The sequence below is a fragment of the Giraffa tippelskirchi genome, chromosome 3, assembly GCF_054371585.1.
Source record: "Giraffa tippelskirchi isolate mGirTip1 chromosome 3, T2T-mGirTip1v1.2.pri, whole genome shotgun sequence".
Lineage (NCBI taxonomy): Eukaryota > Metazoa > Chordata > Mammalia > Artiodactyla > Giraffidae > Giraffa > Giraffa tippelskirchi.
The window spans coordinates 47,899,967-47,921,261 of NC_137277.1; the positions used below are offsets into that span (position 1 = coordinate 47,899,967).

The 21,295-nt window shown below is 51.1% G+C and overlaps 2 protein-coding genes and 1 long non-coding RNA gene across 16 annotated transcripts in view; 2 read left to right on the top strand and 1 right to left on the bottom strand.

The window, feature by feature from the left end:
- Positions 1 to 516: 516 nt before the first annotated feature.
- On the bottom strand, positions 517 to 9,410 carry NLE1 (notchless homolog 1). 2 transcript variants are annotated; one of them, XR_014080625.1, is made up of 14 exons: positions 9,373 to 9,410; positions 9,099 to 9,242; positions 7,193 to 7,410; positions 6,505 to 6,584; positions 5,585 to 5,661; positions 5,313 to 5,410; positions 4,788 to 4,980; positions 4,119 to 4,254; positions 3,907 to 3,953; positions 2,995 to 3,197; positions 2,484 to 2,601; positions 1,241 to 1,400; positions 1,061 to 1,131; positions 517 to 861 (listed from the first exon to the last, which is right to left on the bottom strand). XR_014080625.1 is itself a non-coding variant. In XM_081584430.1 (13 exons), the coding sequence occupies exons 1-13, from the start codon at positions 9,397 to 9,399 to the stop codon at positions 849 to 851; spliced, it is 1,467 nt and encodes a 488-aa protein (XP_081440556.1). In that variant the 5' UTR covers positions 9,400 to 9,410; the 3' UTR covers positions 517 to 848. The 2 variants fall into 2 exon arrangements, 1 of the variants encoding a protein (XP_081440556.1); XM_081584430.1 differs by lacking the exon at positions 2,484 to 2,601.
- Positions 8,920 to 15,635, top strand: LOC145543302 (uncharacterized). Its single transcript, XR_014080626.1, has 2 exons — positions 8,920 to 9,421; positions 12,588 to 15,635. It is a non-coding gene; the product is annotated as an uncharacterized LOC145543302 (long non-coding RNA).
- A 2,828-nt stretch (positions 15,636 to 18,463) lies between these two features.
- UNC45B (unc-45 myosin chaperone B) overlaps positions 18,464 to 21,295 on the top strand; it is a 31,451-nt gene continuing 28,619 nt past the window's right edge. For 5 of the 13 annotated variants that reach the window (XR_014080627.1, XR_014080629.1, XM_081584431.1 and 2 more), the window contains exons 1-3: positions 18,464 to 18,553; positions 19,207 to 19,374; positions 20,093 to 20,129. Coding sequence is in view for 5 of the 13 variants with exons in the window: in XM_081584431.1 (XP_081440557.1) it covers positions 19,207 to 19,374; positions 20,093 to 20,129 (205 nt within the window). In the remaining 8 variants the exon portion in view is untranslated. Of the gene's footprint in view, positions 18,554 to 18,975; positions 19,099 to 19,206; positions 19,375 to 20,092; positions 20,130 to 21,295 lie in introns of all 13 variants that reach the window. The other 8 variants (XR_014080628.1, XR_014080630.1, XM_081584433.1 and 5 more) reach the window with 3 other exon arrangements.

Consider the following 21,295-nt stretch of genomic DNA (forward strand, 5'->3'; position numbering starts at 1 on the left):
GGGACAGAGAGCCACCCTCCCCATCACACCATCCCCACTTCTGCCCGAGCCTGCACCACTACACGGCCCATTACAGGGAGCCCTTGGGGACTGCCTCTCTGTACCGCGAGCCCAGTGACACTGAATGAGGTCAGGAAAAGCACCTCAGAGCAGCAGGGCTGGCACAAGTCCCTGTGATGATCAAAGCATCCCCTTTCTGCGCTGTCCAAACCAGGAAGTAGCCTCGAGCAAGTGGGACAAGTGCATTTCTAACTGGGCTGAATTCTAGTTCATGCAAACAGTTACACGCAGCTTGTGCCGCCAGAAGGGACAACACAGCCTTAAGAGCCTCCTCTGGCTACCAAGAGATGGGCCTCAGCGGGTCTCCCCAGCCTCTCCCTCGTAGGCATGGTGGCAAGAAAGGAAAGGCAGCTTCCTGCTCAGCATGGTACTGGTGTAGCCCAGAGGGAGGGGCTGCACAAACTGACCCAGCATAGACCCCTGGGCATCAAGGACAGGAATCGTAACCCAAACACACAAAATATAAGTTATTTATTTGGTCACAGAATCCAGGGCCTGACCCTGAAGAGAGATGGCATTTAGAAAAGGCAGTAGCTGGTCACCGCTCAGCCTCCTGCCGCCCCTGCTAGCGCCAGCGAGGTATCGAGTGATGGCCGAGGACCGGGCTCAGTGACGACCTCCTGCGACCTTCGACCTCCTGTTCTGCGGAGGGACCCCAGTGGGGTCTGACCGAGGACAGCAGGCCACGCTCGTTCTCCAAGTCATCGCCCAGCCTGAGGCCTCCCGTCAGAGCGGGTAGTGGGCAGAGGCTGAGTCCAGGTGGAGATCCCAGAGACCTGGGGGGCTTCTCATCTCCTCCATCTGTGAACAAGGGCAGGGAATGGGATGGGGACCCCAGCTCAGGAAAGGGTGGCGCTGCACAGTCCCAGAAGTCCACGATGGGGGAGAGCCTGGGCAGGTGGAGAGCCCGTGGAACTCTCCACCATGGGGGACGACCACGAGGGCAAGAGAGCCAAGCACACCGGCCGCCATTGCGCCCCACCCCACCCCTCAAACTCACATCCGGAGGCACTTGTCCTTCCCACCACTGGCCACTCTCTGGCCATCGGGACTCCAGTCGACAGCATATACCTAAACAGAGAGGGTTGGGGGGGACAGTGGTGCAGTGAGCAGGGTTTGGGGAGTGGGGGCAGGCTTCAGTCCCCTCCGTCAGCCACCTGCTCACGAGGGTCGGCCGTACCTCATCTGCGTGGCCCGGCAGGTCCGTGGACAGCTTCTGGGCCTTCACGTCCCATACCTTCAGCGTGCTGTCACTGCTGCCGCTGACCAGGAGCCGGCTGTCGGCCGACCACGCGATCTGGTACACGGCAGCCACATGGCCACGCAGGGAGGCCAGGTACCTGGGCCGGGGGAAGGGCGATGAGGATGGATGTGAGATCTCGGAACACGTCTGAAGGGTCCTCGAGGCCCCCAGCAGTCGTTCTCAACCGTGGCTGCATGTCAGGATTACCTGGGAACCTGTACAGAATCTCACTGCCTGGCTCCCGCCCCGGACCAATTTAATCTCTGCTGGTCATTGCGATTTTGTAAAACTGCTTCTAGGAGGTTTCTTGCCAGGCCTCCACACTTGCTCAACTTCGCAAGCCTTGGACTCCAATGCCCCCGTCTCTTGGCCCGTCTGCACAACACCCCCCTCTCTGCCCCACCCCAGCAGGTGCCTGCTGACAGGTGGCGTGCAGGAACAGTGGGCCGGGCCATTGGGGCCTGGTCGGGACAGACCGACTGTGTCTGCTGGTGCAAGTCGTTGGGCCTGAGACTGTTTCCTTGTCTTAAAAAGGAGCTGGGGACTTTCCTGAGGGTCCAGTGGTTGAGAATCCGCCCTCTAATGCAGGCGACTCGGGTTTGATCCCTGGTTGGGGAACTGAGATCCCACACGCCACGGGGCAACTGAGCCTCCGTTTGCAACTAGAGAAGGCCGCAGGCCGAAACAAAGACCCCTCACGCTGCAACTAAGACCCAACACAGCCAAGGAAATGAATTTTTAAAAAAAGGAACCGTACAGCCTATTTCACAGGGCTCTGGTGTGGAGATACACAGAGACGCACACGTAAGTCCCCCTTTGGCCTCAGTAGTGTTTCCCCGCTCCTTTCCCTACCTGCGCCTCGACCTCTCCTCCTATCGACCATGAGGGCACTGTGCCTCATCACACCACTGCTTCTGAGACCTGAAAGGTGACCTTAAATGGCAGGTTCTGATCCGCAAGCTCTGGGCTGGGGCCCAGGGCTCTGCAGTTCCATCAAGCTCCCAGGTAACACACTGTCTGGTCTGTGGACTCCACTATAACGGCCAGATAACGACCAGACCACAAACCTACACTTTCTGCTGCATCCCCGGCCCTTGGCCAGCCTTCAGACCACTTCTCTCCCTAGGTGTACAATGAACTAGCATTTTCAGCGCTTGCTTAGTGAGGGTGCTGAACATACCACCTCATTTAATCCTTGTGATAAAGCTGAGAGGTAAGGGGTCTGCACACTCAGAAGAGGACAGAGAGGCTCAGAAAATCCAGGGACTTCCCTGGTGGTCCAGTGGTTAGGAATCCGCCTGCCAATGCAAGGGATGGGTTCGCATCTTTCCCGGTCTGGGAAGATCCCACATGCCTTGGGGCTGCTAAGCCCACCCCGCGTGCCACAACTACTGAGCCCACCCACCTAGAACCTTCTCTTGTTGCTCCACAACAAGAAGCCACTGCAATGAGAAGCCCACACACCACAATTAGAGAGTGGCCCCTGCTCACGGCAACTAGAGAAACCCCACTAGCAGAAACGAAGATCCAGCAGAGCCAAAAATAAAAACGAAATAAATAAAAATCCTTAAAAAAGAAAAAAAAATTAAAAAATGTAACCGCTTGCCAGAGCCACACAGCTAGAAAGCAGCAGAGCCGAGCTCCTTCCGGAGCGGCTGCGCCCCTCCTCCCAGGCCATGTCCCCCACTCACTTGCCCGTCCTGCCGTCCCACAGCTTGATGGACTTGTCGAAGGAAGCGCTGGCGATGATACGGGAGTCTGGGGAGAAGACCACCTGGTTGATGAGGGCCTGGTGCCCCGTCATCCGTGCCAGGGGCTTCTTGTCCTCTGCCGGGGACCACAGGAACAGGGTGAAGTCATCTGAGCCAGACACCAGCCTCTCTGGGCCCCGGCCCTGCGGAGGCAAGAAAGCGCACATGGTCTCAGGGAGGAGGCCCGACCTCAGAGGCAAACACACCACTGTCTACTCAATCGTGGATCTTAACCACCAGACTGCCAGGGAAGTCCCCACAGTGGTATCTTAAAAAGGGGAAGGATTTTGTATGTGGGCTTGTATACGTGTGTATCTGTACTGTGTGTGGTGTGCACATACACGTGTATGTGAAGTCTCGGAAAGGAGACACGAGACACTGGGAGCACTGGATGCTTCCAGAAGGAGCCACAGAGATGAAAGGCTTTCCACCATCTATTTTTTTGTGTTCTTTGAACCCTAGACTATGTGAATGTGTTACTGAAACTAAATGAGATTTAAAAAAGAGGGACTTCTCTGGTGTCCAGCGATTAAGACTGCATGTTCCCAATATAGGGGACATGGGTTCCATCCCTGGTTGGGGAATTACATGCCTGAATTCCAAGGCAAAATAAATAAACAGAGGTACCTTAGAATTATAAATAAATAGATAAGCAAAAAAAGAAAAAAACCAAAGTGAAATAAAATGATCCCCAGCACACTAAGATTTTAGAACTGTAAAGGAAGAACTTTGGGGGAACAGTACATTCTGTACTGGGGCCAGAAGGGAGAGGGGCCTGAGCCTGTGCAGGGTTTGGGGTTTGAGGGACGGAGAGAAACAGTGCATGGAGCTGGGGGTGCTGGGGACGCTCACCCGCACGAGGTTGTAGCGGCTCAGGGCCTTCTCCTTCAACTCCTGCACTGTGTCCAGGCACCAAAGGAAAGAAGGAACAAGGCTGATGAGAAAATTCAACACGGACAGCAAGCACCCCCCAACTTGGCCGAGATCAGCCTCTCGCATGTGAAGCCGGAGAGCCGGCTCTTTCTCAAGCAGCCCTTCCTCCCTGCCTCCTTCTGCTCACTCACAGGACCCTCGGAGGTCTTCGGCGTTCACTGAGGCCTCGGCGGGCTCAAAGGCCCCCGTGCGCAGGGCGTAGTCGGTGCTGAGGGCCATTGTGTTCACCCAGTGGCCGTGGCCTTGCAGAGTCCGGCACAGCACGCCCTAGGGTGGAGAGAGACGGGTCAGACACTCACAGAGCACTCTGCACCCCTGGGAACGTGAATGTCCAGGTCAGCCCCAGAAGATGGGGGGCACCCACAGGACTCAGAAGCAGGGCCCTCATTCACTGTGATCTGAATCAAATCACCCATCAGATCACTCATTGTGATCTGAATCAAATCTTGAACCCTCTGGGTTCAAGTCTCTCATTTGTGAAATGAGGGCATGGGCCCGGATCAATGTTTCTGAAAATATGTTTCACAGAAGGGAAATGTCAGGAAAAAAGGGCTCTAGTCCAGTAAGTTTGCGATATAGCAAGTCTGATAAACCTAAATAGGCTTCTGACAGCAGGAAATTCCAGAGCCTGACCACGCTCAGGGGCCCTGGACTCTCCGCTATAACGCGGCACCGACCCAGGACCCACTGTTCAAAAGCACCTCCCTAACCAGTTCCCAGAACAAGTTCAGGAAACACTGGTTCGACATCCCTGACCCACGATTTCCCCAGGATGGTTCCGGACCCCTCCCAGCTCTTACATCATGAGCTCTCCAGACTTTGATGGTGCGGTCCTGGGAGGCCGAGTAGAGAAGCCCATCCCCTCCCCACCGGAGACAGGTGACTGACTGCGTGTGCCCGGTGAGGATATGCTCACAGCGGCCCGCGGTCGTGTCCCAGACCCGCACGCTGCCGTCCTTGGAGCTGCTGGCCACGTAGCGACACTCAGGGTTGCTGGGGAGGAAGAGACGGGTCCTCACTTCTGAGCAGGCAATGCCTGTCTTCCCACGCCGCCTCCCGATGCCCGGCTCGAAGGCCGAGGATAACGTCCCAACGGCTTCCTGACCCTACCATCCGGTGGTGCTGCAAGGTGGCTCTCAGGCCCCATGATGAGCACCCGCCACCCCCACCCACGGGGGCAGGTGACCTTCCCCACTGCCTGCCAGGCTGTCACTGCCAGTCAGAGCCCCCTCCCTGTCCCCTAAGGCTCCTCTGCACTGAGCAGGGGCGGGGTACAGCTTTGAACTCCTGGCTCCTCATTCACCCCAGTTGTCAGTGTCACTTACGCGTGGAGGGGCTCCCAGCTCAGGGCTGTGATCCACTTGCTGTGGCCAGTGAGCGCCCTGCCCACTTGCTTCCCTGTGCTCGGGTCCCACAGGAGAATCTGCAGGACAGAAGCTCATCAAATAACCCTCCCCAACCCTCCCCTGGCCCCACCCAGGGTCCCCCATCCATCGCCCCCAGCCACCCCTCCCCAAAGACCCCAGTATCTCATTCTGACCCATCTCCCAGCAAGGGACTCCAGGGTCCCCACCTAAGTACCCCAACCATCGTCTACCTGGCCATTCTTACAGCCTGAAGCCAGCTTCTTGCCGTCTGGGGACCAGGATATGCTAAGGACCCAGTGTCTGTGTCCTAGGAAAGCAGGGAGGGGAGAAAGGGGGACCACACCTGTCTTTATCCCAAATGCTCAGCAATGCCTGGTACATTGCAGAAAATGCTTATTTGGCACATAGCTAGCTGCCAAATAAATGAACAATCAAACACCAATCGAAGAGATGAGACTCCCTAGGCAAATGGCAAACCCTTCCCAAGTGCTAGAACCATGCATCCGCTGCACAGATAACACTGCCACTTTCTAATAGTTCCTCACGTGCTACGTGATATAAAATTCTTGCACACGTCAGCCCTTACAATTCTCACGATAGCTCTAGAGTATGGAACAAAGCGAGAAGTATCACTCCCATTTTCCAGATGAGAAAACTGAAGCTTAGAAAGGAAGCAAGGCCCACACCCAAGGTTGCCTTGCTAGTGTGAGGCTCCCAGGCCAGCAGCATCAGTACCACCCGGGAACTTGAAACACAAATTCTCAGGCCACATCCCAGACTGGAGGAGACAAAAATTCTGGGGGTGGGACCCAGAAATCTGTATTTTAACAAGCCCTCTAGGTAATTCTGATGCATGATCAAGTTTGAGGACCACTGTGGCAGAGACCAGACTTAAGCCCAGTTCTCCTTGCTATCAGCCAGCCAGTCCCTGCCCGCATCCTCACATTGACTTTTGGGTCCAGTCTCTGCTTGTTTGTAAGTGGCTAGTGGGGCTCAAGGGTAAGGTCTCCACCTAGGAACTGGCAACCACTAACTGGATGTTAAGAGGCTGGAATGTGCTCTGGGCCTCCCAGGAACTAAAGAGCTGAATGAATCACCCGCCTGCCACTGTATTAACACCCGCTCTGTGGGTAACGGCCTGAGTACTGACCCTGGCATGTGAAGTGTGGCGTCTCAGTGCTGAGATCCCAGAAGCGAACTGTCGTGTCTCCGGAGCCACTGGCCAGGTACCTGGGGAAGAAGAGGGACGGCCTGACCTCTGCACTGGGGACAAGGGGACCCAAAACATTGCACCCAAAACAATGCACATGCACATTCCCACGGCCTATTCAAGTGTCTTCTGGGAACAGAATCTGGGAGTGGAAATTTCTCTCTCTTCTGAAAAGGAGAAGTATAACACCCAGGCCATCTGGGAGAAGACTCCAGGAGGTAATTTCTCTCCTTGTCCTTCCTGAAAGGAATGGCCACAGCCATAACCAGTTAAAGCTTCTTATTATCCTCAGAGGACTGTGAGAAGCAAATAAACCCTGTTTCTCAGATGAACAACTGACTCAGAGAGGTTAAGTGACTTGCCCAGGTCACACAGCTAGGAAGGGGCAGAGGTGAGCTTGCAGCTCAGATCTCCGGAGAGCAAGTCCAAGAAAGACTTCTCCAAGGCAGGTATCCTTGGCCTTTGGGGACAAAATTCCACTGGGCGAGTCCCTTACTTACACCCTGAGCCCAGAGCTTGGGTCAAGGAAAGGCAGCCAGAGGCTCCATTGAGCATAACTCGGGGGTCCCCCCACCCCAGCCAACAGCTGCACCCATACTCCCCTCCATGACTCTGCAGCTATCCTTACTTTCCTGTGGGGCTGAAGGCCACGGAAATGACCGCCTCACTGTGACCCTCCAAGGAGCTGGTGCAGCGGGTCACAGCGCGGACTCTGAAGATAGCCTGTGGCTGGTAAATGATGTCCAAGACCTTCTCTGTCTCCACTGCCTGTGATTCCAGCGTCCTCCCCAGAGAGGAGACAATCTCGGCATCATGGACATAGAAAGCCAGTGGCAAGGGATCCTCCTGGAGGATAACAGCAAAGGGAACCCCCGCATCAAAGGACGGGCAGGGCAGCCTCCACCGGGGGACCCTCCCCTCCCCACTCTCTGCAAGCTGTGTGCAGGCAAAGCCTTCCTTTCAGCCACCCTGCTTGGGACACCCCTATTATTCCCCATTGAGCAAGACCTTTTTAGCCCTTCAAGAACAACTCCAGAATATTTTACAAATCACTTTAGAATCCTTTATCTGCATCTCACAACTACCCTGACAGATAGGCATTCATACTGAAAAAACAGAGCAACTAAGTGATTAGCCCAATGTCCTATTGCTAATGACTAATTCAGGTTCTTCAGACAGAAGTCCAGGATTAGAATTAGTATATAGCATTTAGGGCATTTTCTAAACCACCACACCAGGCTCTATAATGTGTGAGAAGCATCAAAAAAGCTGATTGAAAATGCAGACTCTCTGCTTCACCCCTGGGTCCAGTGTAGTAAGTGTGAGGTGGGGTTCAGGTACTGCGTTTTTAAGCAACTTCCCCCACCTCCAACGTTGTTGTTGTTGTTCAGTTGCTAAGTCCTGTCTGACTCTTTGGGCCCCCACAGACTGTAGCCTGCCAGGATCCTCTGTCCATGGAATTCTCCAAGCAAGAATACTGGAGTGAGTTACCACCTCCTTCGCCAGGGGATCTTCCTGACCCAGGGATCAAACAGTGTCTCCTGCACTGCAAACCGATTCTTTACCGCTAAGCCACCAGAGAAGCCCACCTCCAATAGAGGGGCAGCTTAGATGGAGAAGGAAATGGCACCCCACTCCAGTACTCTTGCCTGGAAAATCCTATAGACGGAGGAGCCTGGTAGGCTACAGTCCATGGGGTCGCTAAGAGTCGGACACGACTGAGCAACTTCACTTTCACTTTTCCCTTTCATGCACTGGAGAAGGAAACGGCAACCCACTCCAGTATTCTTGCCTGGAGAATCCCAGGGACGGCGGAGCCTGGTGGGCTGCCGTCTATGGGGTCGCACAGAGTCGGACACGACTAAAGCGACTTAGCAGCAGCAGCTTAGAGGAAATCAGTCCTGAATATTCATTGGAAGGACTGATGTGGAAGCTGAAACTCCAACACTTTGGCCACCTCATACAAAGAACTGATTCATTTGAAAAGACCCTGATGCTGGGAAAGATTGAGAGCAGGAGGAAAAGCGGACGACAGAGGATGAGATAGTTGGACGGCATCACCGACTCAATGGACATAAGTTTGAGTAAACTCCGGGAGCTGGTGATGGACAGGGAGGCCTGGCGCGCTGCGGTCCATGGGGTCACAAAGAGTCGGACACGACTGAGCTGACTGAGCAGCTTAGGAGAGCATAAGTTTTGAGTCTGACGTTTGAGTTCCAACTCCAAATCTACCACCTACGGCGCAGCATCTTACACACAATCGAATGATCGTAGGCAACAATGTAAAATGGGGGAGACAACGAGGGGCTGCGACAAGGAATCACTGTGATGATGCGCCCACTGCGTTCAAAACGCGCGCTCTCTCCGCAGGTGGGCCCTGAAGGTGGGCGTGTAAATCGCTCACTCGAATCACATCTTCCGACCCGCCCCAAGGGTAGACAGCACGGCTGGGTTCTCAGCACTGAGGGGAAGCGGTGGGGGCTCTGGTACCCAAGACCTTCGGCCTTCCGATCCCCCGCGTGCCCGACGCTCACCTGGGCCAGCAGAGCGTTGCACACGAGCTGCAGCTTGTCCGGGGTGATGTCCACGGGCACGTCGAACGGCGAGCCCAGCAGCTGCCCGCCCTCATCCTGGAACTGCACGAGCAGCCGCTGCACGTCGCGCGTGGCCGCCTCGTCCTGTGTGGACAAGCCCGGTGGGCGTCACTCCCGCGGCTCGGTTACCGGAGGGCCCCCACTCCCACCTCCCTCCGGCCTCGGGAAAGCGGGCGCGAGAGCCCGACCGCGGGCCCCGCCCGCACTCACGCACACCCGCCACCGCCGCCGCCGCCGCCATCCTGCGTCCCCACGTGGAGAAGGTAACTCCGGCGTGATGGAGCGCCGCTGCCATGGTTCAGCGGCGCCGCAGACCGCCGCATCGCCCCCTGGTGTCGCGGCGGGGAAGTGCCGCGCCCCGCCAGGCCTCCGGCATCGGGCGTGGGCTCGCCTGCACACCCTACCCTTGGACTGGTGGCCGCCTCCGCGTTCCAGTCTCCCCCAGAGCCTTGCAGGATAAGTTCAGTTCAGTCACTCAGTCGTGTCAAACTCTTTGCGATCCCGTGGACCGCATGCAGCATGCCAGGCCTCCCTATCCATCACCAACTCCCGGAGTTTACCCAAACTCATGTCCATTGAGTCGGTGATGTCATCCAACCATCTCATCCTCTGTCGTCCCCTTCTCCTCTTGCCCTCAATCTTTCCCAGCATCAGGATCTTTTCAAATGAGTCAGCTCTTCACATCGGGTGGACAAAGTATTGGAGTTTCAACTTCAACATCAGTCCTTCCAATGAACACTCAGGACTGATCTCCTTTAGGATGGACTGGTTTGATCTTGCAGTCCAAGGGACCCTCAAGAGTCTTCTCCAACACCACAGTTCAAAAGCATCAATTCTTTGGCGCTCAGCTTTCTTCTCCGTCCAACTCTCACATCCATACATGACCACTGGAAAAACCACAGCCTTGACTAGACGGACCTTTGTTGGCAAAGTAATGACTCTGCTTTTTAATATGCTATCTAGGTTGGTCAAAACTTTTCTTCCAAGGAGTAAGCGTCTTTTAATTTCATGGCTGCAGTCACCATCTGCAGTGATTTTGGAGCGCCCCAAAATAAAGTCAGCCACTGTTGCCACTGTTTCCACTGTTTCCCATCTATTTGCCATGAAGTGATGGAACCAGCCGCCATGATGTTACTTTTCTGAATGTTGAGCTTTAAGCCAACTTTTTCACTCTCCTCTTTCACTTTCATCAAGAGGCTCTTTAGTTCTTCTTCGTTTTCTGCCATAAGCGTGGTGTCATCTGTATATCTGAGGTTATTGATATTTCTCCCAGCAATCTTGATGCCAGCTTGTGCTTCTTCCAGCCCAGCGTTTCTCATGATGTACTCTGCATATAAATTAAGTAAGCAGGGTGACAATATACAGCCTTGACGTACTCCTTTTCCTATTTGGAACCAGTCTGTTGTTCCGTGTCCAGCTCTAACTGTTGCTTCCTGACCTGCATACAGATTTCTCAAGAGGCAGGTCAGGTGGTCTGGTATGCCCATCTCTTTCAGAATTGTCCATAGTTTATTGTGATCCACACAGTCAAAGGCTTTGGCATAGTCAATAAAGCAGAAATAGATGTTCTTCTGGAACTCTCTTGCTTTTTTGATGATCTAGCGGATGTTGGCAATTTGATCTCTGGTTCCTCTGCCTTTTCTAAAACCAGCTTGAACATTTGGAAGTTCACGGCTCACGTATTGCTGAAGCCTGGCTTGGAGAATTTTGAGCATTACTTTACTAGCGTGTGAGATGAGTGCAACTGTGTGGTAGTTTGAGCATTCTTTGGCATTGCCTTTCTTTGGGATTAGAATGAAAACTGACCTTTTCCAGTCCTGTGGCCACTGCTGAGTTTTCCAGATTTGCTGGCAGCAAATACTGAGTGCAGCACTTTCACAGCATCATCTTTTAAAATTTGAAATAACTCATCTGGAATTTCATCACCTCCACTAGCTTTGTTCATAGTGATGCTTCCTAAGGCCCACTTGACTTCACATTCCAGGATGTCTGGCTGTAGGTGAGTGATCACACCATCGTGATTATCTGTGTCGTGCAGATCCTTTTTGTACAGGTCTTCTGTGTATTCTTGCCACCTCTTCTTAATATCTTCTGCTTCTGTTAGGTCCATACCATTTCTGTCCTTTATTGAGCCCATCTTTGCATGAAATGTTCCCTTGGTATCTCTAATTTTCTTAAAGAGATCTCTAGTCTTTCCCATTCTATTGTTTTCCTCTATTTCTTTGCACTGATCACTGAAGAAGGCTTTCTTATCTCTCCTTGGTATTCTTTGGAACTCTGCATTCAAATGGGCATATCTTTCCTTTTCTTCTTTGCTTTTTGCTTCTCTTCTTTTCACACCTATTTGTAAGGCCTCCCCAGACAGCCATTTTGCTTTTTTGCATTTCTTTTTCTTGGGGATGGTCTTGCTCCCTGTCTCCTGTACAACGTCATGAAGCCCCGTCCATAGTTCATCAGGCACTCTGTTTATCAGATCTAGTCCCTTAAATCTATTTCTCACTTCCACTGTATAATCATAAGGGATTTGGTTTAGGTCATACCTGAATGGTCTAGTGCTTTCCCCCACTTTCTTCAAAATGAGTCTAAATTTGGCAGTAAGGAGTTCATGATCTGAGCTATAGTCAGCTCCCGGTCTTGTTTTTGCTGACTATATAGAGTTTCTCCATCTTTGACTGCAAAGAATATAATCAATCTGATTTCGGTGTTGGCCATCTGGTGATTGCAGATCACTTGCAGGGTACTGACAATCTTTTATCTTTTCAGAACAGCGATTCTTAGCTCCGGTTTTACCGATGCGTAATTCAAGATTCTGGCCGGTTGATTTTCCCTGAGATCACAGAGATAGGAAATGGGAGTGGCTTATAAAACCAGAGCCCATGGGATTGAAGGCAGAAATTAGAATTCTTTTTAAGTTTTAAATTAATTAATTAATTTTTATTTTTTGCTGCTCTGGGTCATCGGTGCTGCACACGGGCTTTCTCTAGTTACGGCCAGCGAGGGCTGCTCTTTATTGCCCTTTGTAGACCTCTCTTTGTGGTGCCTTTTCTAGTGGTGGCTCTTCTAGTGGTGGCTCATGGGCTCCTGAGTGCAGGCTCAGTAGTTGTGGTGCTTAGACTTAGTAGCTCCAAGTCATGTGGAATCATCCCAGATCAGGGATCAAACCCATGTCTCCTGAATTGGCAGGTGTATTCTTGACCACTGGACAACCAGGGAAGTCCTAGTATTCTTTTTCAAATGGCTCAAATCAATTAATTCTTGCAGTCTTCAACAGTGTACAGCTATAGTAATAATAATAATAATATGTATTGTTATTAACAATAATAACAAGAAATATTAATAGCAATAATAGCAATGTGTCAGGCATTGTTCTAAGTGCTTTACATATGTAACTCATTTAATCCTCATGACTCTTTTCATCCCATATTACAGATGAGGCCCTACAACAGAGACGGACCAGAAGAACTCGTACTGGAAACCTAGGATCTTCGGTCAGCTTCTTTCTCTCTCTCTCTCTCCCTCCCTTCCCCCTTCTCTCTCTCTCCCTCCCCTGTATCCAGGGAGTCTCAAGCTCCGCCAGTGCTGCCTCATTACCCTATCAAGAATCTGTTCCTTCCATCTCCATTGCCACACTGACGCCAAGCAGGGCCCTTTGGGGCTCCTAGGCACAGAGGCCTTTTTGTCCCCCATTTCACGTAGACAACAGAGTGTTGCCTTCTACAACCTTCTCTGAGTTCCAAAGAGTAGATTCAAACAGTTGCTAATCAAGGTAGGAGCAACCAGGAAACCACCTGAGTCCAGATTAAAGGGACCAGAGAAGCTCTTCAAGGTTAGGAGACCACCTTAGACCCTGCACACACCCTAATCTTGTTATCAGTTCAGTTCAGTCGCTCAGTCATGTCCGACTCTTTGCGACCCCATGAACTGCAGCACGCCAGGCCTCTCTGTCCATCACCAACTCCCGGAGTCTACCCAAACCCATGTCCATCGAGTCAGTGATGCCATCCAACCATCTCATCCTCTGTCGTCCCCTTCTCCTCCTGCCCCCAATCCTACCCAGCATTAGGGTCTTTTCCAATGAGTCAACTCTTCACATGAGGTGGCCAAAGTATTGGAGTTTCAGCTTCAACATCAGTCCTTCCAGTGAACACCCAGGATTGATCTCTTTTAGGATGGATTGATTGGATCTCCTTGCAGTCCAAGGGACTCTCAAGAGTATTCTCCAACACCACAGTTCAAAAGCATCAATTCTGTGGCACTCAGCTTTCTTTACCATCCAACTCTCACATCCATACATGACCACTGGAAAAACCATAGCCTTGACTAGACGGACTTTTGTTTCAAGAAAATTAGAGATACCAAAGGAACATTTCATGAAAAGATAGGCTCGATAAAGGACAGAAATGGTATGGACCTAACAGAAGCAGAATATATTAAGAAGAGGTGGCAAGAATACACAGAAGAACTGTACAAAAAAGATCTGCACAACCCAGATAATCACGATGGTGTGATCACTCACCTAGAGCCAGACATCCAGGAATGTGAAGTCAAGTGGGCCTTAGAAAGCATCACTACGAACAAAGCTAGTGGAGGTGATGGAATTCCAGTTGAGCTATTTCAAATCCTAAAAGATGATGCTGTGAAAGTGCTGCACTTGATACGCCAGCAAATTTGGAAAACTCAGCAGTGGCCACAGGACTGGAAAAGGTCAGTTTTCGTTCCAATCCCAAAGAAAGGCAATGCCAAAGAATGCTCAAACTACCACACAATTACACTCATCTCACATGCTAGTAAAGTAATGCTCAAAATTCTCCAAGCCAGGCTCCAGCAATACGTGAGCCGTGAACTTCCAGATGTTCAAGCTGGTTTTAGAAAAGGCAGAGGAACCAGAGATCAAATTGCCAATATCCGCTGGATCATCGAAAAAGCAAGAGAGTTCCAGAAAAACATCTATTTCTGCTTTATTGACTATGCCAAAGCCTTTGACCGTGTGGATCACAATAAACTGTGGAAAATTCTGAAACAGATGGAATACCAGACCATCTGACCTGTCTCTTGAGAAACCTGTATGCAGATCAGGAAGCAACAGTTAGAACTGGACATGGAACAACAGATTGGTTCCAAATAGGAAAAGGAGTACGTCAAGGCTGTAATCTTGTCATCAACCCCACCTTTTTGAAACTTTGCAGAGGAAAGAAGGAAAGACTGTTACTGGACTTCCCTAGTGGTCCAGTGGTTAAGAATCTGCCTGCCAGTGCAGGGGATATGGTTCGATCCCTGGTTGGGAAAGATCCCACATGCCGTGGAGCAACTAAGCCCGTGTGCCACAACGACTGAAGCCCATGCTCTAGACCCTGTGCTCTGCAACAAAGAGTAGAAGCCACCAAAATCAGAAGCTCTCGTACCACAACAAAGAGTAGCCCCTGCTTGCCACAACTAGAGAAAGCCCACTCACAGCAATGAAGACCCAGCACAGCCAAAAAAAAAAAAGATAGATGGTTATTGCCTTGATCCTTATCACATACTCCTGCCTGACTATATAACCTCTCCCTACTCACCAGAATCTGCCTGCAGTGTAGGAGACCCCGATTCGATTCCTGGTTTGGGATGATCCCCTCGAGAAGGGAAAGGCTACCCATTCTGGCCTGGGGAATTCCATGAACTATATAGTCTGTGGGGTCCCGAAGAGTCTGAAATGACTGAGTGACTTTCATTTTCACTTTTCACTCACCAGGGCAGGGGGAGCACAGCACTTGAGATGCTAGCGTACTGTGTTCCCCCTTTGCCTGACAAAGTAATAGGGTCACGCTTTCCTTCTCCTCCACAATTCTGTCTGCATATTGCTGTTCAGTATCAGCGCACGGAGAGCCAAGATTTTGGCCACAATACTGGTTCCTACAGTCTCTACCTTTGCCTACCTGTCTTTTCCCTGCCTCCTCCTCCTCACATGGCAACCAGGATGATGTTTCAAACCAAAAATCTGCTCAATTACTTTCTGTCTTTGTTACCCTACAAAGCCTCCCATTACAGACAGGAAAAATCAGACTCCTTACAATGGTCCAGTCAGCCTTAGTTCCCTCATGCAATTTTTTGGAACTGGTATGAACTGAATTGTGCACACACACCTCCAATTCATAAATTGAAGCCCTCACCCCCAGTGTGACTATATTTAGAGATAGACCCTCCTGTTGTTGTTGTTCAGTTGCTTAGTCTGTCCAACTCTTTGCGACTCCATGGACTGCAGCATGCCAGGCTTCCCTGTCCTTCACTGTTCCCCAGAGCTTGCTCAAACTCATGTCCATTGAGTTGATGATGCCATCCAATCATCTCATCCTTTGTTGTCCCCTTCTCCATCTTCCTTCAATCTTTCCCAGCATCAAGATCTTTTCCAGTGAGTCAGTTCTTCACATCAAATGGCCAAAGTATTGGAGCTTCAGCTTCAGCTTCAGTCCTTCCAATGAAAATTCATGGTTGATTTCCTTTAGGATTGACTGGTTTGATCTCCTTACTGCCCAAGGGACTCTCAAGAGTCTTCTCCAGCACCACAGTTCAAAAGCATCAATTCTTCGGTGCTCAGCCTTCTTAATGGCCCAAGAGGAAGTAATAAAGGTTAAGTGAGGTCATAAAGATGGCATCCTAATTTGATAGGACTGATGTCCTTTTAAGAGGAGGAGACCCAAGAGCTCGCTCTCTCTCTCCTTGCCTCTCTCTTTGCTCTCACACAGAGAAGAGGCTGTGTGAATACAAAGCAGAAGATGGCTGTCCACAAGCCAGGAAGTGAAGTTTCACCAGAAACCAACCCACATGATAGCACCTTGATCTTAGGCTTCTAGCCTCCAGAATTGTGAGAAAAGAAGTTTTTGTTGTTTAAGCCACCCTACTGGTGGTATTTTGTTATGGCAGCCTGAGCTGATGAACACATACAGGAATAGTTCCTCATTCTTCAGGTCTTGCCTTGAATATTCGTTCAATCTTTTAACAAAGGTCTCTGCCAGGTATTGTTCTAGGAGCTCTACACATGTTAACTCATTTAATCATTTACTCAGGGAAACTTTCTCTGAAATAATGTCATGTTTCCTAATTGTAAGGTTTCAAAACTGTTTGGTATTCTTCAGAAATCACAGATTCATGGAATTCTTTCATGCATTCATTCAACAAATATTATTGAGCACCTACTACATACCACTCCAGTACTCTTGCCTAGGAAATCCCATGGACAGAGGAGCCTTGTTGGCTACAGTCCCTGGGGTTGCAAAAGGGTCAGACATGACATAGCGACTAAAACAACAACCGCTACATACTACACACTGTTGCAGACACTTGGAATATGTGAGGGACAAAATAGACACAAATCCTTACCCCCAGGGGTGTTTTCTGCTTCCATAATCATTCACAGTTCCTGGCACATAGTAGTGGTTTAGTTGCTAAGTCGTGTCCGACTCTTGCAACTCCATGGGCTGTAGCCTGCCAGGCTTCTCTGTCCATGGGGTTCTCCAGGCAAGAATACTGCAGTGGGTTCCCATTTCCTTCTCCAGGGGATCTTCCCAACCCAGGAATTGAACTCGGCTCTCCTGCATTGTACCAACTTTACCAACTGAGCTACAAGGGAACCCTGGCACACAGCAAATGCTTAAGAAATGCTTGTGGAATCAATTACTGAATCAGAATTTGAATCCAGGGTATCCTGGACTTGAAGTCAATCTCCACCAATGGCAGGATCCTTTAACATATTACATCACTGCTACAGAGAGCTGCCCACAAAGGGGCTCAGGGTTGGGGACACCAGGAGGGCAGGGAATTCACCCATCCATCCATTCATTCATTTATTCAGCCAACGAACATTTATCAGGGCTGGACTTTGGTCCAGCAGGGCAGTAGAGCTTGTCCAAGGTCACAGAGCTGTGTTTTCAAGGTCACAGAGCTAAGAGCACAATCTAGTGTGAGTGATCCCACCTACGCTTTTTTCCTTCAGTGTCTTTTCTCAGCCCTGGTCAGGTCAGTTTGAAGCAATATGGGAGAGGGGGGCAGAATGGTAGCGATGTGAAGCAAAGCATCAGCACAAAAAACTCATTCATTCATTCATTTAAGACTGTGCATTGGACATTGATTCTTCCAGGCTCTGTGCCAGGGAAAATCAAACTGCATTAGATGCTGTACTTGTCCTCTGGGAAGGCACTCACCGCCCAGTCTCAGAGACACAGAAAGCTGGGAGAACTCTAAATCCAGGTGGGGAACAACCTCATAAATTTGTCTTAGGAACCCTCAGTTGAATAAGGGGAAACAATTCCTGTCCCAGGGCAGACCCTCTCTGGTGGCAAGTACATAGTGTTTGTTTTTTTTTTATTAAGAATTTTTAATTTAATTAAAAATTTAACATCATGATATAGTTGATTTACAATATTGTATAAGTGTCAGGTATGCCACACAGTGATTCACAGTTTTTAGTGAATGTACAATCTCATCCCAGGAAGAACGCCACCTTCTCTAATGAGGGGGACTCAGCAAGTCCCAGTCAGTTAGGGGGCACAGTTCTTGGTCTCAGGGAATTCCCAGGCTGCCTGGGAATCTGCGGAAGAAGATTCAGTCCGGTGGGGGACATAGAGAGCCCATCCTCAGGGAGCTCCTAGTCTGGTGGGGGAAGGAGGTGAAATACAGCCCCTCTGTACAGACAGGGAAGAACCATAGAAGGCGCGCAGAGTGGAACAAACGACCCACTTCCACTCAAGTGAGACAGCAAGTCCATGGATCTTTCTGAAAAACAAGGACGTTTTCAACGGGTGGAAGGGGCAGGGGAGTTGTGGGCAAGGGGGAGAGGGGAAGGAATGTTCCTCCCTCCCTCCTCTTCCCTCCCCCCTCCAGAAGGGCGTTTCTGGAAGTCTCCAGCTGGCCTGGGACCTGGGCAGCTGCTCTGCGTGTCCAAGCCTGCCAGCCCCTCAGCTGTCACTCTGCTCCCAAAATAGCAGGGGTGGGGGGAGGGGAGAGGAGGTTGTTTATCAGGGAGGGAGGTGGAGAAGGGGTGTCAGAGCTGTGCCTAGGGAGCGGGGATCTGCTGGGGGGGGGGTCCCGTCCCTCTGGATCTTTCTATCATTCTTTGGGGGGTTATGAGCACCTGTGCCCCCAGGACTGCCCCTGAATGGGATGCAGGGGCAGAGGTTCATTGGAACCTCCTCGTGGTAATGACTGTCCAGTCTGGGGAGTGGGAGGTCCCGGAGTATCAGTGACAGACGCCAGGGGCACCTGCCCCTGTGGCCAAATATGGTCCGGAGCCACTGGCTGGGGTGATAAAGTCTCCTGGGTGGGGGCTGGGAGGGGCAGACTGACGCTGGCCGGCTGGGGGTTCACACACAGAGGAGCCGCACCCCAGGAGGACGGACCAAGAACATTGTCCTTGAGAGAAAGTGAGCTGGCCCGGAGTGTTCCTGGGACTGGGGAGGGGGAATGGGGAACCCAGACATTTGAAGGTCTGCAATGAGAATTCAAGCCCTTGGTGTGGTGGCTTTACCCATCCCGCTGGGAGGGAGACAGAGGGAGGAACAGGGACTACTCTTTAAGAAACAAAAATCAGAGTGTAGTTAACAATTTTGTGTTAGCTTCAGGGGTACCAAGTGATTCAGTTATACATATAGCTATGCTTTTTAAAAAAATATTTATTTATTTTTATTTATTTAATTATTTAGTCACACCAGGTCTTAGTTGCAACAAGTGGGATCTAGCTGCCTGACCAGGGATGGAACCCAGGCCCCCTGCATTGGAAGCGTGGAATCTTAGCCACTAGACTACCAGGGAAACCCCTTCTTTTTCAAATTCTTTTCCCATTTAGGTTGTTACATAATATTGAGCAGAGTTCCCTAGGAAGAGAGACTCTGAGACCCCTCTCAACTTGGGCCACACTTATCAGACGCTGTGATGTCCTCCTGGGCAATGGATTGGTGGGGGTTGAAGGGTGGGTAGCATCCTCCCCATCCATCCTGGTGGGTGGGGACCCTGGACCTCCAGACCTCAGACCAGGAGCCCAGCCCCGGGTCTGGAGGGAGCTCTCCTGTCCTGACAGATGGCTGAGGCGGAAGCGATGCAGCTGAAGGAGGAGGGGAACCAGCATTTCCAGCTCCAGGACTACAAGGCCGCCACCAAGAGCTACAGCCAGGCCCTGAAGCTGACCAAGGATAAGGCCCTGCTGGCCACGCTCTATCGGAACCGAGCGGCTTGTGGCCTGAAAATGGTCTGGGATGGAGAGGGGAGGGGAGCTGAGGGCTGGACTGGGATGCAGGTGTGGGGGCAGCTCCCTCCTCCTGACAGTCATGCCCAAAGTCATCCCAGCACTCTTTCCTGGAACCCTCAGGTTGGAGCAGGGCGCCTTGCCCTGTTTTCTGGTACCCATCGCCTGACCCACTCCTCTGGGAGATGGGGAAGTCATCCACGGAGACAGTTCTCATCCCATGGGAAGCAGCCTCATGGGAACTGGTATCAGGACAGGGGCTTTTCAGAGCTTATTCGTGGCATCTTAACCACAGACCACGAGGTCGCTGCTACTCTTGTGCCCATATTGCAGATAGGAAGCTCAAGGCTCAAGAGGAGGGCTCAGTAACTTCCCCAAGAGCTCTAGGTAGTTAGCAGTAGTGTGTACATGCTAAATCACTTGAGTCATATCTGACTCTTTGCGACCCCATGGACGATAGCCCGCCAGGTTCCTCTGTCCGTGGGATTCTGCAGGAGACAACCCTGGGGTGGGTTGCCACACCCTCCTCAGTCAGCAGCAGAGCCGGGTTCAAGCCTGAGTGTGCCTAATGCTTGTCCACTTTTCCACACTCAGCGAGGAACCTCTGGCCTCTGACAGTGGCAGCCACCAGCAAGCCCTCTCTCCTCACCTCAGGGACCATCTCTGGCTGTCTCTGTGTTGGGCCTGCATTAACCAAGTTTCCTTCCTCCCCATTTCTCAGGAGAGCTATGTTCAGGCGGCTTCCGATGCCTCGAGAGGTGAGCCCCCCCTTGCTCTGAACTTGCCCTCCACCCCTCCCCCTCGGCATCCCTGTTTAGTCTAAGAGGCTCTTGACACTCACAGATTGTATAAATGCCATCCTGGACATTGTAGGCGGGGCTTCAGATGGACCATCCTTGTGTGAAAGGATGCTCCAGAAAAGCCATCCCTAAGTCACATCTTTACACGTTAAATATGTTGGGGCCGCTTCTTTTCTTAGAAAGATGCTCCTGGAAATCCTTTTGTCACAGCAAGGACACAGGCACTTTGTTGGAGGTTAGGATATGTTCATGGGGGAGGGGGTGCTCCCCAGAACCAGGGCATCAGCCTGGTCCACTCTGTGGGGACCAGGTTTCCCGAGGGAAGAAGGGAGGCATTAGTTTATTTCACGGACACTAGGAGAAATAAACACACATCCACAATGGTTTCGGAGTGCCTCAAGTTCTGAGAGAACTTAGATTTAAGAGCATGATCAAAATGGGAAGACTTCTTCTGGCTGCATTCTTAGGGTTGTAATATGCAGAATGAAGGGGATTCTCCTCTGCATAGGTCTGTCTTGGCTTATGATCTGGTCACCAATTTTTAAGGAAAGACAGAGATAGTCTGGAGTGAGTTCAGAAGGGAAGGACTTAGCTGGAGAGGGGACTGGAAACCCATCCTATGAAGAGCAGAAAAGTGGCAATATTTAGCTCAGAGAAGGAACTCCCAGGTGGGATGAGGAGCTGCTTTAAAATTCCTAAAAGGCTGTCACGAGGAAGAAGGATTGGATTTCATCTCACAGGTTCCAGGGCTGGACTTAAGACATAAGGGCAAAGTTACAGGGAGATATATTTCAGGTTGGAGGAGGGAAGGGCTTTCTGAAGGAGCTGTCTGCCTTGAGATAGAAGGTGCTCCCCACAGCTGGAGGTATGCAAGCACCAACTGGATTAGTACTTGGCGGGGATCAAGAAGTCAAGACTGGAGAGTCTGGAATTGGACGAGATGACCCTTAAGCTCCCTTCCAACCTTGAGACAGTGATTCTTACCACCTCCCTAACTAAGGGGAGCCTAGGACCAGAGGGATTTCCAGTCTCCGGGATCTAATGCCTGATGATCTGAGGTGGAGCCGATGTTATAATAATAGAAATAAAGTGCACAGTAGATGTAATGCACTTGAATCATCCCC

Coding starts and splice junctions, on each gene's coding strand:
- NLE1 (XM_081584430.1), bottom strand. CDS start 9,399: ATGGCGGCGGCGGCGGCGGTGGCGGGT. Junction 5,662..6,504: donor GCCACACTTCACATGCCAGG/GTCAGTACTCAG, acceptor CTGCTTTCCTAG/GACACAGACACTGGGTCCTT. Junction 4,255..4,787: donor AAGTCTGGAGAGCTCATGAT/GTAAGAGCTGGG, acceptor TCTCCACCCTAG/GGCGTGCTGTGCCGGACTCT.